Source organism: Chelonia mydas, chromosome 1, assembly GCF_015237465.2.
Source record: "Chelonia mydas isolate rCheMyd1 chromosome 1, rCheMyd1.pri.v2, whole genome shotgun sequence".
NCBI lineage: Eukaryota > Metazoa > Chordata > Testudines > Cheloniidae > Chelonia > Chelonia mydas.
The window spans coordinates 239,901,440-239,915,367 of NC_057849.1; the positions used below are offsets into that span (position 1 = coordinate 239,901,440).

General features: G+C 46.2%; 1 protein-coding gene across 10 annotated transcripts in view; it reads right to left on the reverse strand.

The window, feature by feature from the left end:
* The window catches only part of WNK1 (WNK lysine deficient protein kinase 1), a 169,562-nt gene that overhangs the window by 16,212 nt on the left and 139,422 nt on the right, over window positions 1–13,928 (reverse strand). For all 10 annotated transcript variants that reach the window (XM_043540308.1, XM_043540290.1, XM_037877892.2 and 7 more), the window contains 3 exons: window positions 12,446–13,122; window positions 5,511–5,713; window positions 739–933 (listed from right to left, as the gene is read on the reverse strand). In XM_043540308.1, the coding sequence (XP_043396243.1) occupies window positions 739–933; window positions 5,511–5,713; window positions 12,446–13,122 (1,075 nt within the window). The remainder of the gene's footprint in view (window positions 1–738; window positions 934–5,510; window positions 5,714–12,445; window positions 13,123–13,928) is intronic.

The window sequence follows — 13,928 nt, forward strand, 5'->3', positions numbered from 1 at the left end:
GAGCGGCTTTCCATCTTCCATTCTTTTGCTTGTTGATCTTTTTTTTCTATCAATGTCTACATTTTACTCCACACTGTAATTCAGACAAAACACACCAGCAGCTTCTTGACACTGCTGCATTCAACTAGTCTCATGGGAACATTTACAAATATAAGATATTTGTAAAATATCTTATAGGGAAAAATGGAACAATTGTGAATCACAGAAATGAATAAAGCAATACACAAATAGACCAACAATCCCTAATGAGTGGAAGAAAGGAGGCCCCCAAATACCAAGCAGAGCCTTCCAGAGACTAGTTAAAGCTCTAATAGCTTATCAGAAGGATAAATGCCCAGTCTGAGGGCTACAAGGAAAAGAGTGCTATTAACTGCCCCCTTCCACTGTGCACTCATATTTTACATCCCTATCCCCAGAATTTTTTGGTCAATATAACTGCAGAGTTAGCTGCATTTTCTGAAGGATTTTTTTCACCCTCTTCAGGTTTTTCTAACCTTTCAGTGCTGCCATTAGAGCAGAAGGGGCAGTATGTTACCCCTTTATTACCTCACCTCTAATTTTCCCAACCTGAAAACTTAGAAATCTAACTGCAAATAGTGTGCTAGGCCTCACAAAGAGACAGACTAACACCCTGATCAGTCTCTAAGCACAGGCCATACCTTGAAGTCAATCCACCGTATTTTGAGGCTGAGAACTCGCTGGTATAAGACTTAGCATTAATTCCATAGAAGTTCTTACCTTGGCCTGGTGCAGAAAGGCTTGGTACTGAAACAGCACCATCACTGGTAAAGGCAGAGTAGAGGTTCTCACTAGAAGGAGATGGTTTAAGGGGCTGTAACAGATGGTTTTGTCCAGTCTCTGGGACGTTTCCAGGAGGATGAAGGGTCTGCTGGGGGGGCAAGACTGAAGGGGCACTCTGAGAAGACAGGTTACCTATAAAAAGAAATAAGAATAAGGACACGGGACAATATAGACATTCAGCTTCCCCACCTCACCTCAGAGGCTTTTCCACTGTTCCCATTGGACAGAAGGAAGTGTGTCTACAGCTGATGAATGCTTGGGAGTTTTAGCAGGAAAAATCTGCAGTGAGTAAATCAGAACTAAAATCCATCACTGGGAGGAACTTGTAGGAGTGATAAGGGAGAAATCCTGAGACTGTACGATCAGCAGGAAAACCCAAGGAAAGGGCCTTTATCCTTTTACAAGGATCCTTATATCTAGATTATCATGCCTTACCAAGGCTACAGAGGTGACTTTGCCATTGCTGAAAAAGGAGCCAGAAGTGGAATTTGGAATAACTGGTTTTTAGAAAGGCCTCTAATTGCAGCCCTGTTCTACCTCACTATGTGTCAAGATAGCTCATCCATTGCACGTAAGAGCAGAATTAAGCAGTGCAGGTGACGGAGCATGGGGAGAAAAGGTATCATTACTTTGACAGATGCCAGTCTATTACTGAGAATCTTGTTTTGAAAGCAAAAAAAGACTGCTTTACAGTAGTTTTAGCTTGTCATAAATATAAAGGGAAGGGTAACAACCTTTATGTATGCAGTAACATCAAATCCCTCCTGGCCAGAGGTACAGAATCACTTACCTGTAAGGGGTTCATCAGTTCAATTAACCTAGTTGGCACCTGACCAGAAGGACCAATGGGGAAAGAAGATACTTTCAAATCTGCAGGGGAGGTTTTGTTTGTGCTTTTTGTTTTGTTCCCTCTCCGGACAAAGAGAGACCTAGCTCCTAAAAAGATCCTGAACTGATACATCTAAAATTACAGGAATTGTAAGTAACAGCAAGGAAATGTGTTAGATTATCTTTTGTTTTAGTGTGTGAATTTTCCCTATACTAAGAGGAAGTTTTATTCCTGTGTTTTGTAACTGGGAAGCAGTGTCCAGAGGGGAGTCCTCTGTGTTTTCAATCTTTTTATTTACCCTGTAAAGTTATCTTCCATCCTGATTTTGCAGGTGTGATTCTTTCCTTTTTTTTTTTTAATAAAATTCTTCTTTAAGACCCTGATTGATTTTAAGTGTCCTAAAAACCAGGGATTTGGTATGTGCTCACTTTGTTAATCTATTGGCTGGTATATTATTCTCAAGCCTCCCCAGGAAAGGGGGTGAAGGGGTTTGGGGGGATATTTTGCAGGGGGTAGGGCTCCAAGTGGCCCCTCCCTGAATGTTTGTTTAAATCACTTGGTAGTGGCAGCAATACCGTCCAAGGACAAGGAAAGGAATTTGTGCCTTGGGGAAGTTTTTAACCTAAGCTGGTGGAACATAAGCTTAGGGGGTCTTTCATGCAGGTCCCTACATATGTACCCTAGAGTTCAGAGTGGGGAGGGAACTCTGACATAGCTCATTCATTGGTATGGAGATTCATCTTCTGTTCTGTGAGCCCTTTACATCAGAATACACCGCTCACATAACACTCCCCAGAGAAGATATGACAGCAGGGATTTTTGCATCTCATTCTTAGAATAGTGAAATATTTAAACAAGTCTTTGGGAGTGTCATCTATAAATCTGATCTTTTAAAAAAAAATAGTTTGGTGTCATCATGTGAGAAGCTGACAGCACTGGAGATTGAAAAATCCTACTTATCCACAAAAGAGAGAGAGACAGTGCAAGCTTTCCCAAAATACCCTGCCAATGCACTACAACCTTGACCTGGAGGCACCTCTTCTGTCAGTAAAATGGACAATGGATACTGAACTTCCATTCAATCCTTGGTCTTCGCACTGAGACTACTAACAGGCAGGCCAAGTAATGCTAAAATTGCTTGGTGCACCACCAACCCATTTCACAAAGATCACTGATGCAGTTTGTGGAAAGAAAATTCACTTGCTGAAGATACATGCCCTGCTGTGTCCTGTGGACTCTGCAGCCAGAACATAACAGCCACTTCAACAAATATTTCCATTCACAACATTGGCCTTCCCATATCGATGTGCTCAATGGCATTCAAGCGGTTTTAAGAGGGATTTTCGCATGTGCTGGGGAAGGAACTTTGATTTTCATGGACCTATTTCTCTGACTACTGTTGCTAGTTAGGAAAACTGTTGTGTGTTTTAATAAGAATGGCTTCCCTCATAATCCATCTTTTTCCTCATTTAATCCTGTAATTACATGAAATGCTTAATTTGTGACACTGCAGTCACTTCCACAGCAGACTGACATCAAAAATGAGATTATAACATCATTGAGATGAGATGCTGTGCTGTTAAGCACCTATTAAAAGAAAATAAAAGACATCTGTAACAGCAGTCAAAGGAACAGAAATACCACCAAGTACAGTTGTCTACTGCAACTTTAGCTCCACTGTGAAAGTCCATCTTTAAATGTGACGAGAACAAGCAGGAATTAAACAGGAGGGATCAAGAGGTCCTCCTAAAAATAAGTTTGCCTGGCTGTTTCCTTATGCTTTAGAATTCATCCTTTGACACTGGAATCCCCAGCTCTTGCCAGCAGAAGCACTTTGACTGGTCTCTACAGAATGCATACCTATAAAAATCAATTAAGAGTGCAACTAGGGTTTTGAAAATGCTCTTCCAAGAAAGACAATGTATTTGAATTCTAATCTTAAAATTAGGGCTGTCGATTAATCGCAGTTAACTCACATGATTAACTCTAAAAAATTAATCGTGATTAATCAGTTTTAATTGCACTGTTAAACAATAGAATACCAATTGAAAAGTATTAAATATTTTTGGATTTTTTCTACATTTTCAAATATATTGATTTCAATTACAACAGAATACAAAGCGTACAGTGCTCACGTTATATTATTTTTTATTACAAATATTTGCATTGTAAAAATGGCGAAGAAATAGTATTTTTCAATTCTCCTCATGCAAGTACTGTAGTGCAATCTATCGTGTAAGTGCAACTTACAAATGTAGGTATCTTTTACGTAACTGCACTCAAACACAAAACAATGTGTAAAACTTTAGAGCCTGAAAGTCCACCCAGTCCTACTTCTTGTTCAGACAATCACTAAGACAAACAAGTTTACATTTGCGGGAGATAATGCTGCCGGCTTCTTATTTACGTCACCTGAAAGTGAGAACAGGCGTTCACATGACACTTTTGTAGCCAGCATTGCAAGGTATTTACATGCAAGTTATGCTGAACATTCATATGCTCCTTCATGCTTCGGCCACCATTCCAGAGGACATGCTTCCATCCTGATGATACTCGTTAAAAAAATAATGCATTAATTAAATTTGTGACTGAACTCCTTAGGGAGAGAATCGAATGTCTCCTACTCTGTTTTACCCACATTCTGCCATATATTTCATGTTATAGCAGTCTCGGATGATGACCTTGGGTGCAGATTTGACAAAGCACAAAGAAGGTACCAATGTGAGATTTCTAAAGATAGCTACAGCACTGGACCCAAGGTTTTAGAATCTGAAGTGCCTTCCAAAATTTGAGAGGGAATAGGTGTAGAGCATGCTTTCAGAAGTCTTAAAAGAGCAACACTCTGATGCAGAAACTACAGAACCTGAACGACCAAAAAAGAAAATCAGCCTTCTGCTGGTGGCATCTGACTCAGATGATGAAAATGAACATGCATCAGTCTTCACTGCTCTGGATGGTTATTAAGCAGAACCTATTATCAGCATGGACGCATATCCTAGGGAACAGTGATTGAAGCATGAAGGGACATGAATCGTTAGTGCATCTGGCACATAAATATCTTGCAATGCCAGCTATGTAAGTGCCATGCAAATGCCTATTCTCACTTTCAGGTGATATTGTAAACAAGAAGCAGGCAGCAGTATCTCCTGCAAATGTAAACAAACTTGTTTATCTGAGTGGTTGGCTAAACAAGAAGTAGGACTGAATGGACTTGTAGGCTCTAACTTTTATATTGTTTTATTTTTGAATGTAGTTATTTTTTGGACAATTCTACTCTTGTAAGTGTAATTTTCATGATAAAGAGATTGCACTATAGTACTTATATTGGGTGAACTGAAAATACTATCTCTTTTGGGTTTTTTACAGTGCAAATATTTGTAACCATAAATATAAAGTGAGCATTGTAAAAAGTGAGCACTTTGTATTCTGTGTTGTAATTGAAATCAACATTTGAAAATGTAGAAAATATCCAAAACTATTTAAATGAATGGTATTCTATTAACAACAGTGCGATTAATCAAGATTAATTTTTTTAATCGCTTGACAGCCCTACTAAAAAAAAACAGTGGCCAGCGAGACTACAAAACACCATTAGTAAGGGTTATATGAACAAGGCCATTCTTCAAGACCAGACTGAGAGGAACTTAGAAGACTCATATGCTGTGCAAAAACAGTGAGATGTACAAACCCAGATGAGACTCTCAGTGAGTCAGATTCCTCGGAGACAGGCAAGAGATCACCTCAACCAACCACCCCATCAATCTGTGGGTTGAGGGTGTCCCATGATCTATTGTAAAAAGAGTTAAGGCAGAATCAAAAGGTGCTAATAAACCATCTGCCCTGTGTGTCACATTGGTACCGAAACCTGAGGGTGCCTTACCTAGCAGCTGAGGGCTCTTATTACCCTGGGAGCTGCTGCGACTCGATTTGCTGCCTTTTCCTTTAGTAGGTTTCCTCCTCCTCCCTGAGAGAGGAGCAGCTGGGGGGATGATTACTGCAGGGGGAACCTTTCCCAGTTTGGTGTACAGCAATTCAATCTCTTGCTTCTGACGACTCTGCAGCTCCTGGATCTCTTTATAGTGCCTAAAGAGTTAAGAGCATGAATAAGAATTTAACAGTCCTGTCCCACCCCACTGAACTGCTTTCTTTCTGAGGGTGGAAAATCTTGGCCACAATTAACAAGCTGGATGCCCATGACACACACACAAAAATCACTTGCTCCATTCCCCTTATAGAAATTGTAACATTGGCTAGAATTCTGATGTACAGTTTGCCTGTTATAGCATAGCAATGATAAAGCCAGGAAGGGGAGCGAGGGTAGATCATCAATAAGGACTGGAGCTTCAGCATAAACACTGTAGGGCTGGCAAGATTCACACTCACTTTCCCAAGACATGAGGGCTTTGAAATTTCCACTAGGCTTGGTATTGTCTCAGAGTCTTCTGATGTTTTACATGTACAAGATCCAAAACTGCCAGCTATCCTTAAAAATACACACACGCACGAAGTCTAGCCTATCTTAGAAAATAACACAAGAACTCAGGCAGCTCAGTTTTCTCTGACATCTTTATCCCTATCCCTGTGGGCTCAGGATAACATTTTCAAGTGCACTTAGGTAGTTTAGGAACTTAAGTTCCATTTTCAAAGGAGACTTTGGAACCAGACTGTGTCAACTTGTGATACACATTTATACACAAGAGGTATCAGTTAAAACTGAGCATAAAAAGTATGGGTGTGTATAGAAAAAAACAGTTACTTTCTCATGACAGTTCTTCGAAATGTCCATTGCTCATGTCCATTCCAATTAGGTGTGTGCGCGCTGCGTGCAGTCATTGGAAAGTTTTTCCCCTAGCAGCACCCATCGGGTCAGCTGTGGAGCCCCCTGGAGTGACGCATTTATGGTGCTCAATATACCACCCTGCCGACCCGGCACCTCTTCAGTTTCTTCTTGCCGGTTATTCCGACAGAGGGGAAGGCGGGTGGGTTTGGAATGGATATGAGCAACATCTCAAAGAACAATTATAAGAAGATGAGTAACCATTTTTTCTTCAAGTGATTGTTCATACCGATTTCAATTAGGTGACTCCCAAGCCCTACCTAGGCAGTGGGGTCAGAGTTATGGAATTGCTGACTGGAGCACCACTCTGCTGAAAGCTGCATCGTCTCTGGCATGCTGGATGATGGCGTAATGAGAGGTGACTCTATGTACTAAGGACCAAGTTGCTGCCCTGCAGATTTCTTGTATCAGGACCTGGGCCAGGAACACCACTGATGAAGCCTAAGCCCTTGTGAAGTGTGCTGTAAGAGCCAAGGCTGGTATTTTTGCCAGCTCATAGCACATACGGATGCATGACATGATCCAGGAAGGTATTCTTTGAGATGAGACCGGAGTCCTTTCATCCAGTCTGCCACTGCTATGAACAACTGGTTTGACTTCCTGTGCTCAATGTAAAAGGCTCGTGCTTGCCGAACATCCAGGGAGTGCAGTCTCTGCTCATGGCTACTGGCATGAGGCTTAGGATAAAAAGCAGGCAGGAAAATGTCCTGACTGGTGTGGAAGTGTGACACAACCTTAGGAAGAAAGGCCGGGTAAGGTCTGAGTTGCATCTTATACCTGTGGAAAACCATATAAGGTGGGTCTGCAGTAAAGGCCTTTAACTCAGACACCCTCCTTGCTGATGTAATGGCGACCAGAAAGGCTACCTTCCACAACAGATAGAGAAGGAAACAAGTTGCCGGCGGTTCAAATGGGGGCCCCCAATTAGCCTGGAGAGGAAGGTCCCACACAGGGACAGGCTGTCTGATCTGGGGATGTAGCCATTCCAGACCCTTGGGGAACCGACCAACCATTTTCCAACTGGGTGGAAAGCCAAGATAGCAACAAAGTGTACCTTTATGGAGGACACTGCCAAGCCTTGCTGTTTCAGGTGCAGAAGGTACTCTGAGCAAAGAGGCATAGCTGCCTGAAGAGGGGGGTGTACTATGCTAGTCACACCAACAAGTAAATCTTTTCCACTTTGCCGGATATGTGGCTCTAGTGGAGGGCTTCCTGCTGCCGAGTAGGACCTCCCTTAGCTATTCTGAGCACAGAAGCTCCATGGGGTTCGTCCATGAAGCTTCCAAGCCATGAGGTGGAGGTACTGCAGGTTGGGGTGATGAAGAGGACTGTGGACCTGAATGATGGGTCGGGTAGGAGAGGTAACGTGATCAGGGCATCCCCTGAGTTCCAGGAGCGTGGTGTACCAATGTTGTCGAGGCCAAGTTGGTGTCACCAGAATTATCTCTGCCCCGTCCCTGCGGACCTTGAGTAGGACCTTGTACAGATGAGGGAATGGGGGAAAAGGCATAGAGCAGGCAGCCTCCCCAGGGTAGCAGGAACGTGTCCGTGATTGAGCCTGGCTGTGTTCTGCTCCTTCCACAAACATTGGGCACTTTTGTTGCTCCAGGCAAACAGAGCGACCTGATGATACACTCCATCTTCCAAAGGTGGGGGTATGACATCCGGGCGGATGGACCACTCGTGATTGCAGAGGGACCTGCTGAGGTGGTCCGCCAGTACGTTCTGAACTCCTAGTAGATAGGATGCTTCCAGGTGAATGGAGTGGGCTATGCAAAACTCCCACAGCCAGAGGGCTTCCCAACATAGGAAGTAACGTAATGTAATTGTTGATGTAAAACATAGCAGTGGTGTTGTCAGTCAGAACTGCTATGCACTGACCTTGTAGTCGGGCCTGAAAGGTCTGGCATGCTAGTCGCACTGTCCTCAGCTCCTTGATGTTGTTACGGATGGAGAGCTAGTCCTGCGACCGAAGGCCATGCTTTTGGAGGTCTCCCAAATGCGCACCCCATCCCAGAGCTGACGCATCCATTACTAGGGACAAGGAGGGCTGTTGAAGGGGACTCCTTCGCACACCGTCTGAGGGTCGAGCCACCACTGAAGGGACTCTGGCACCTGCCCCAGCACCGTAACCACTGAATTCAGGCTGTTGCGTCCTGGGCAATAGGCCGAAGGCAGCCATGCCTGTAGAGGTCTGAGCCTCAGTCTGGCATGCCGGGTCACGTAAGTGCAGGCTGCCATGTGGCCGAGGAGACTCAAGCATCTGTTTGCTGTAGTGGTCGGGTATTGCCTGAGGCCTTGAATGATGTTCCTCGTGGCTTGGAATCAGGATTCTGGCAAAAGTGCTCTTGCCTGAACCAAGTCTAACACCACCCCAACGAATTCTATTCTTTGGGTCAGTGACAAGGTTGACTTGTTCAAGTTGAGGAGGAGACCCAGTCTCTCGAATGTGGATCTGACCAATCGGACGTGAGAGTCCACCTGCCCCCTGGTGCGGCCCCTAAGCAGCCAGTCATCAAGGTAGGGGGATACCTGCACCTGCCTCCAGTGGAGGAAAGAAACCACGACTGACATGCACTTAGTGAACACTCTGAGAGGCCGAATGGAAGGACCGTAAATTGACAATGTTTGCGTTCAACCACGAATCGTAGGAATCATCTGTGTGCAGGCCAAATAGCTATATGGAAGTACGCGTCTCATGTCGAGGGCGGCGTACCAGTCTCCCGGATCCAGAGAAGGGATAATTGTGCCCAGGAAGAACATGTGGAACTTCAACTTTACCATGAACTTGTTGAGTCTTCACTGACCTACAGTGGGTCTGAGACCCCCCTTGGCTTCGGGGATTAGGAAGTATCAGGAATAGAATCCTTTGCCACATAGCTCCTGAGGAACCTCCTCCACCACTCCCATGGTAAGGAGTGCCCACATCTCCTGGATAAGGAGTTGCTCAAGAGAAGGGTCCCTGAAGGGAGGGTAGGAGCAGAATTGGAGGGAAGATCCCACTTCTACTGTACGGAGAACCCTGAAGTCATTTGGGCCCAAGCATGGTAGAAGTGGGACAGATGATTCAAGAAAGACTGGGAAGGATCCGGAATTGTGGCTGGTGCGCTGTCCTCAGGCACACCTTTAAAAGGCCTGCTTTGAACCAGATGATGGTTTAGTCAGGCCCTGCCCCTGCCCAGATGTGGGGTGGGAAGGCTTGCGTCTGCCATTCCTGTCCCCTCTTCTATAAAAGTCATGCCTCAGCCAAGGAGCATAGGAGAGCTGCTGCTAAGGCTTGAAATCTTTACATTAGGTTGCCGGGGTGTACATACCCAAGGATTTCATGGTAGCCCTGAAGTACTTTAGGCTATTCAGCCTAGAGTCAGTCTGCTCTGAAAACAGATCTGCCCCATCAAAAGGCAGGTCCTACATGGTCTGAGCCTCGGGAGGAAGGCCTGAGGCCAGCAGCCATGAGCAACACCTCATGGCAATACCAGAGAACTAGGTGCGTGCCGTTGAGTGTGCAGCATCCAGTGAGGCCTGTAAAGAGGTCCATGCCACCGCCTTGCCCTCCTCCACTATTGCTCCAAACTCCTCCCTGGACTCTGTTGGCACCAGCTCCTGGAACTCATTGTTCAAGTTTAAGGAGTTGAAGCTGTATCTACTCAGAATTGCCTGCTGGTTGGCAATCCTGAGTTGCTACCCCCACATAGAATACACTTTGCGCCCAAATAAATCTAGGTGCTTGGCATCCTTGGTCTTAGGCCCTGGGCCTTGTTGTCCCTGCCTCTCATTATTTACTGCAGCCACCACCAATGACTAAGGCTGTGGGTTTGTGAAGAGGTATTCGTACCCCTTAGATGGGACAAAATACTTCCTCTTCATACCCTTTGCAGTGAGAGGGATGGAGGCCGGGGTCTGCCAAACGGTCTTAGCATTGGTCTGTATAGTCTTGAGGAGAGGTCGAGCCACCCTTGACAGGCCTTCGGGGGCAGGATGTTGACCATCGGGTCCTCAGTCTCCACCACCACCTCCTCGGCCTGCATATTTCACGCCACCCTGTGAAGGAGGTACTGGTGAGTACGGCTGTCTATGGGGGGGCGGTCCAGAGATGGAGGTGCCTGCAACTGCCTCATCCAGGGAGGATGACGAGGAGGCTAATGGGGGAACAGGGTCCTCCTGACCCTCTTGGTCTCCAGGGGCCTCGTGTCCTGCCTCTGTCAGGGCCAACCACACCTGGATCAGGCTTAGGAATTGGCGTTGGTTCCAGGGGAGGTATAGTGCAACGGGTACCTCCTCGGCACCCGTAGGGGTGGGGTGACTGGCTGATGCCTCCAGCACCCACGGTTCAGAGGCCACCAAACGGGAACCCTTGGACTGGGCACTTTGGGCCTGGTGGTACATACACAGGGTCCAAAATTCCCACTGCACTGGGCTCTGCCACTGCACAGGCCATGGTCTTGCCCTCACCTCAGGCCTTCCACAGCCTGACTGGTGCGGCCCCGCTCTAAGTATCTAGACCCCGTCTCTGAGTCCAAAGATGGGGACCGGGACTGCAATGGCCAGGACAGTGCTGCAAGGCTGGGGAACAGTGCCGGGATAACCAGTGCCAGGAGCGGGACCTTCTGTGCAGTGGGGATCAGCATCGTGATCAGGAGCACTGGCATGTCCTCGAGCCATGCCGACGGATTCCACCAGCGGTGCTGAGGGACGAAGCATCGCCGGTTTGCCTCGAGACAGTGCCACACATTGTGGTACCAGAGGCTTGGCTCGAAGGACCGGGGACCACGGTGCCATCATGGCGATGAGGTCCCTCACGGCCTCAAAGGTGTCTGGGGAAGATGGTAATTCCACCTCCTCAATTACCTAGCTCGGGGAGTCCAACAGCACCAGACTCGATGGTCCCCCTTGCGGAACCAAAATTGACGGTGCTGGCTCCAAAGTCTACGGCCCTGGGTGCTCCACTCTGGGACATATCCCATTGGCTGGCTCCAAAGGGGTGGGTCTCTGAGTCTGAGATCCTCTCCTCCCCTGCTTCTGGTGCCACTTCTGCATTAGGGAATGGGACCAGTGCCAGCTCAATCCCACAGGTTTTGGCACCGGTGAGTAGCCGTGCCCCAGATCTCTCCCGGAGTCTTTCCACAGTGCCGCTTCTACCACCGCCACTGGGGCGCTGTGCACCCATGACTTTGGTGCCGGCAGTTTAAGTGCCGCCTCCATAAGGAGCTGCTTGAGGCAAAAATCTCACTCCTTTTTTTTGTTCTGGGGTGAAACCCTGTACAAATCCTGCACTTGTCCGCTTCCCCCAGACACTTTAAGCAAGCGTCATGGGGGTTGCCCGTTAGCATGGTCTTGTTGCAGGACTTGCAGGGTTTGAACCCTTGGGACTTAGGCATACCCTGAGTCCCAAAGGAGAACGTGGTGGGGGTGAAGGGGAAGACCCCCCCACTCCCAACTGCTATCTGCTATAACAACCAAAAACACTAAAACTAAACTGAACAAGGATAGGAATAACTGAACTAACTAAACTGAAAGCTAGGGAAAGAGGAGAGCTTGCTAAGCAAGTTACTGCAGTTCCAACGACCATCACTGGCAGTAAAAGGGAACTGAGGCGGCACTGGGTCGCGCAGGGTCCTATATTGAGCTCCATGAAGGCGCCACTCCAGGGGGCTCCACAGCCAACCCAACAGGCACTGCTAGGGTAAAAGCTTTCCAATGACTGTGCACGTGGTGCACACACACTCTTAATTGGAACTGATATGAGCAATCACTTGAAGAACCATCACATTCATCTAATCAGTAAACTAATTTTACCCTATGTGAAAACTCTAGCAATTACTGCAGAAAAATATATTTAACAGAGTCTCATTCTAAAAATCAGTCCTTTTTCCTCTTTCCTTTATGAGAGTTCTGACCTGCCATACAGAGGAGAGATTCACACTAAGCAACTATTACAGTTCACACATCAAACAACATTCTCAAAGAAGAAATCTTACTTTTCCCGCAACCGGCGTAGCTCTGATTTCAAGTTTTCATCTTCAATATCTGACTCGTCGCTGCTCATGTAGGAAGAATTCAATGAGTTGCTAAAGCTTTGGATGGGGAGGCTGATTTTTGAACCGAGTGGTTGGAGAGAGTCTGGGCTACCTGAGCCATCATCCAGTTCCTTTGCCACTCCACTCAGGAAGGCGGCCTCCAGATCAGATGATGGCCCATTCATAAGTGGAGACTCCCTGGACTCCACCAATTCTGGCACTTCTTTCTCTGGAGACATGGCTGGATGAAAAACTTGTTCTGAATCCACAGAAAGAGGAAGAGTCATTGGGGGTTCTTTCTCCACACAGGTGACCTCATCTTGAGTCCTGGACACAGAAAAGCGACCCACTTGGTCTGTTGTTGTTGTCACTTGAAAGCGCCCAACCTTAGTTGGCTGCCCAGCCTCTGATGGCAATTGTATGGCAGGAAATGTCTGTGAAACAACACCATCTGTCATATCTAAGGAGGTACCAGTGGTAGCTTCTGTTGTCCCACTGGAAGTCTGCTTCACAAGCGTACTCTCTGGACTGCTGCCAGACAAAGATAAATCAGAGGAGGTTGTCTCAAAATGCACAGGCTTAGTTTCTTCAGGTTTACCATCACTCTCTCTCAGTCCATTATCCACTGCCACAGACACCTAGAAATGATTGAAACACTAAGTGAGCACAGCAATATAAAACAGGCTCTAGCTGACCTCTATGGTCAGAAACATGTCAAACAGGAAAATTAACCAGCTGCCTTGAGCACAGCAAAGCAAGCTGCCGTCTCCATTTCCTGGCCACATATCCACTCATCCCATAGTTCTAGGTAAAGGCAGGCTAAATACACTTCTATCCTGATGTAACGCTGTCCTTGGGAGCCAAAAAAATCTTACCGCGTTTTAGGTGAAACCGCGGTATATTGAACTTGTTTTGCTCCACTGGAGCGCACGGCCCCGCCCCACCGGAGCACTGCTTTACCGCATTATATCCGAATTCGTGTTATATCGGATCGCGTTATATCAGGGTAGAGGTGTATCATCTGTTCTTGAGCTAAGCCATCTCAACTTGTTTCATACACATCCACATCTGTTCTTTCAAGAACTACATCTTTCAGTAAGATTCCTTCACAACCAAATTTAGAGAATGATACAGAGTGCACCAATGTCACATTAGCCATCATGTGGCTAACATTAAAGATCTGGACTACTAACAGCAAAGTCAACACATAGTTAAAACTTATTTCAAGGCTTCAGTTGTCACAGAATGCCATGGTCACAAACCAGAAATCGCTGCAATAAAGTGTGATATTAACCCTGACTGGGAGTAGAGTTCATGAATAGAAAGCTGAATTCACATCAAACTCAATACTGGCACTTCCTCCCAGTAAAATGGTGTGCCAGGAGCTGGTACCAATCAAGAAGGCCCAGATTTTTCAAGGTATTTAGGCACTGCTTCAGTCAGA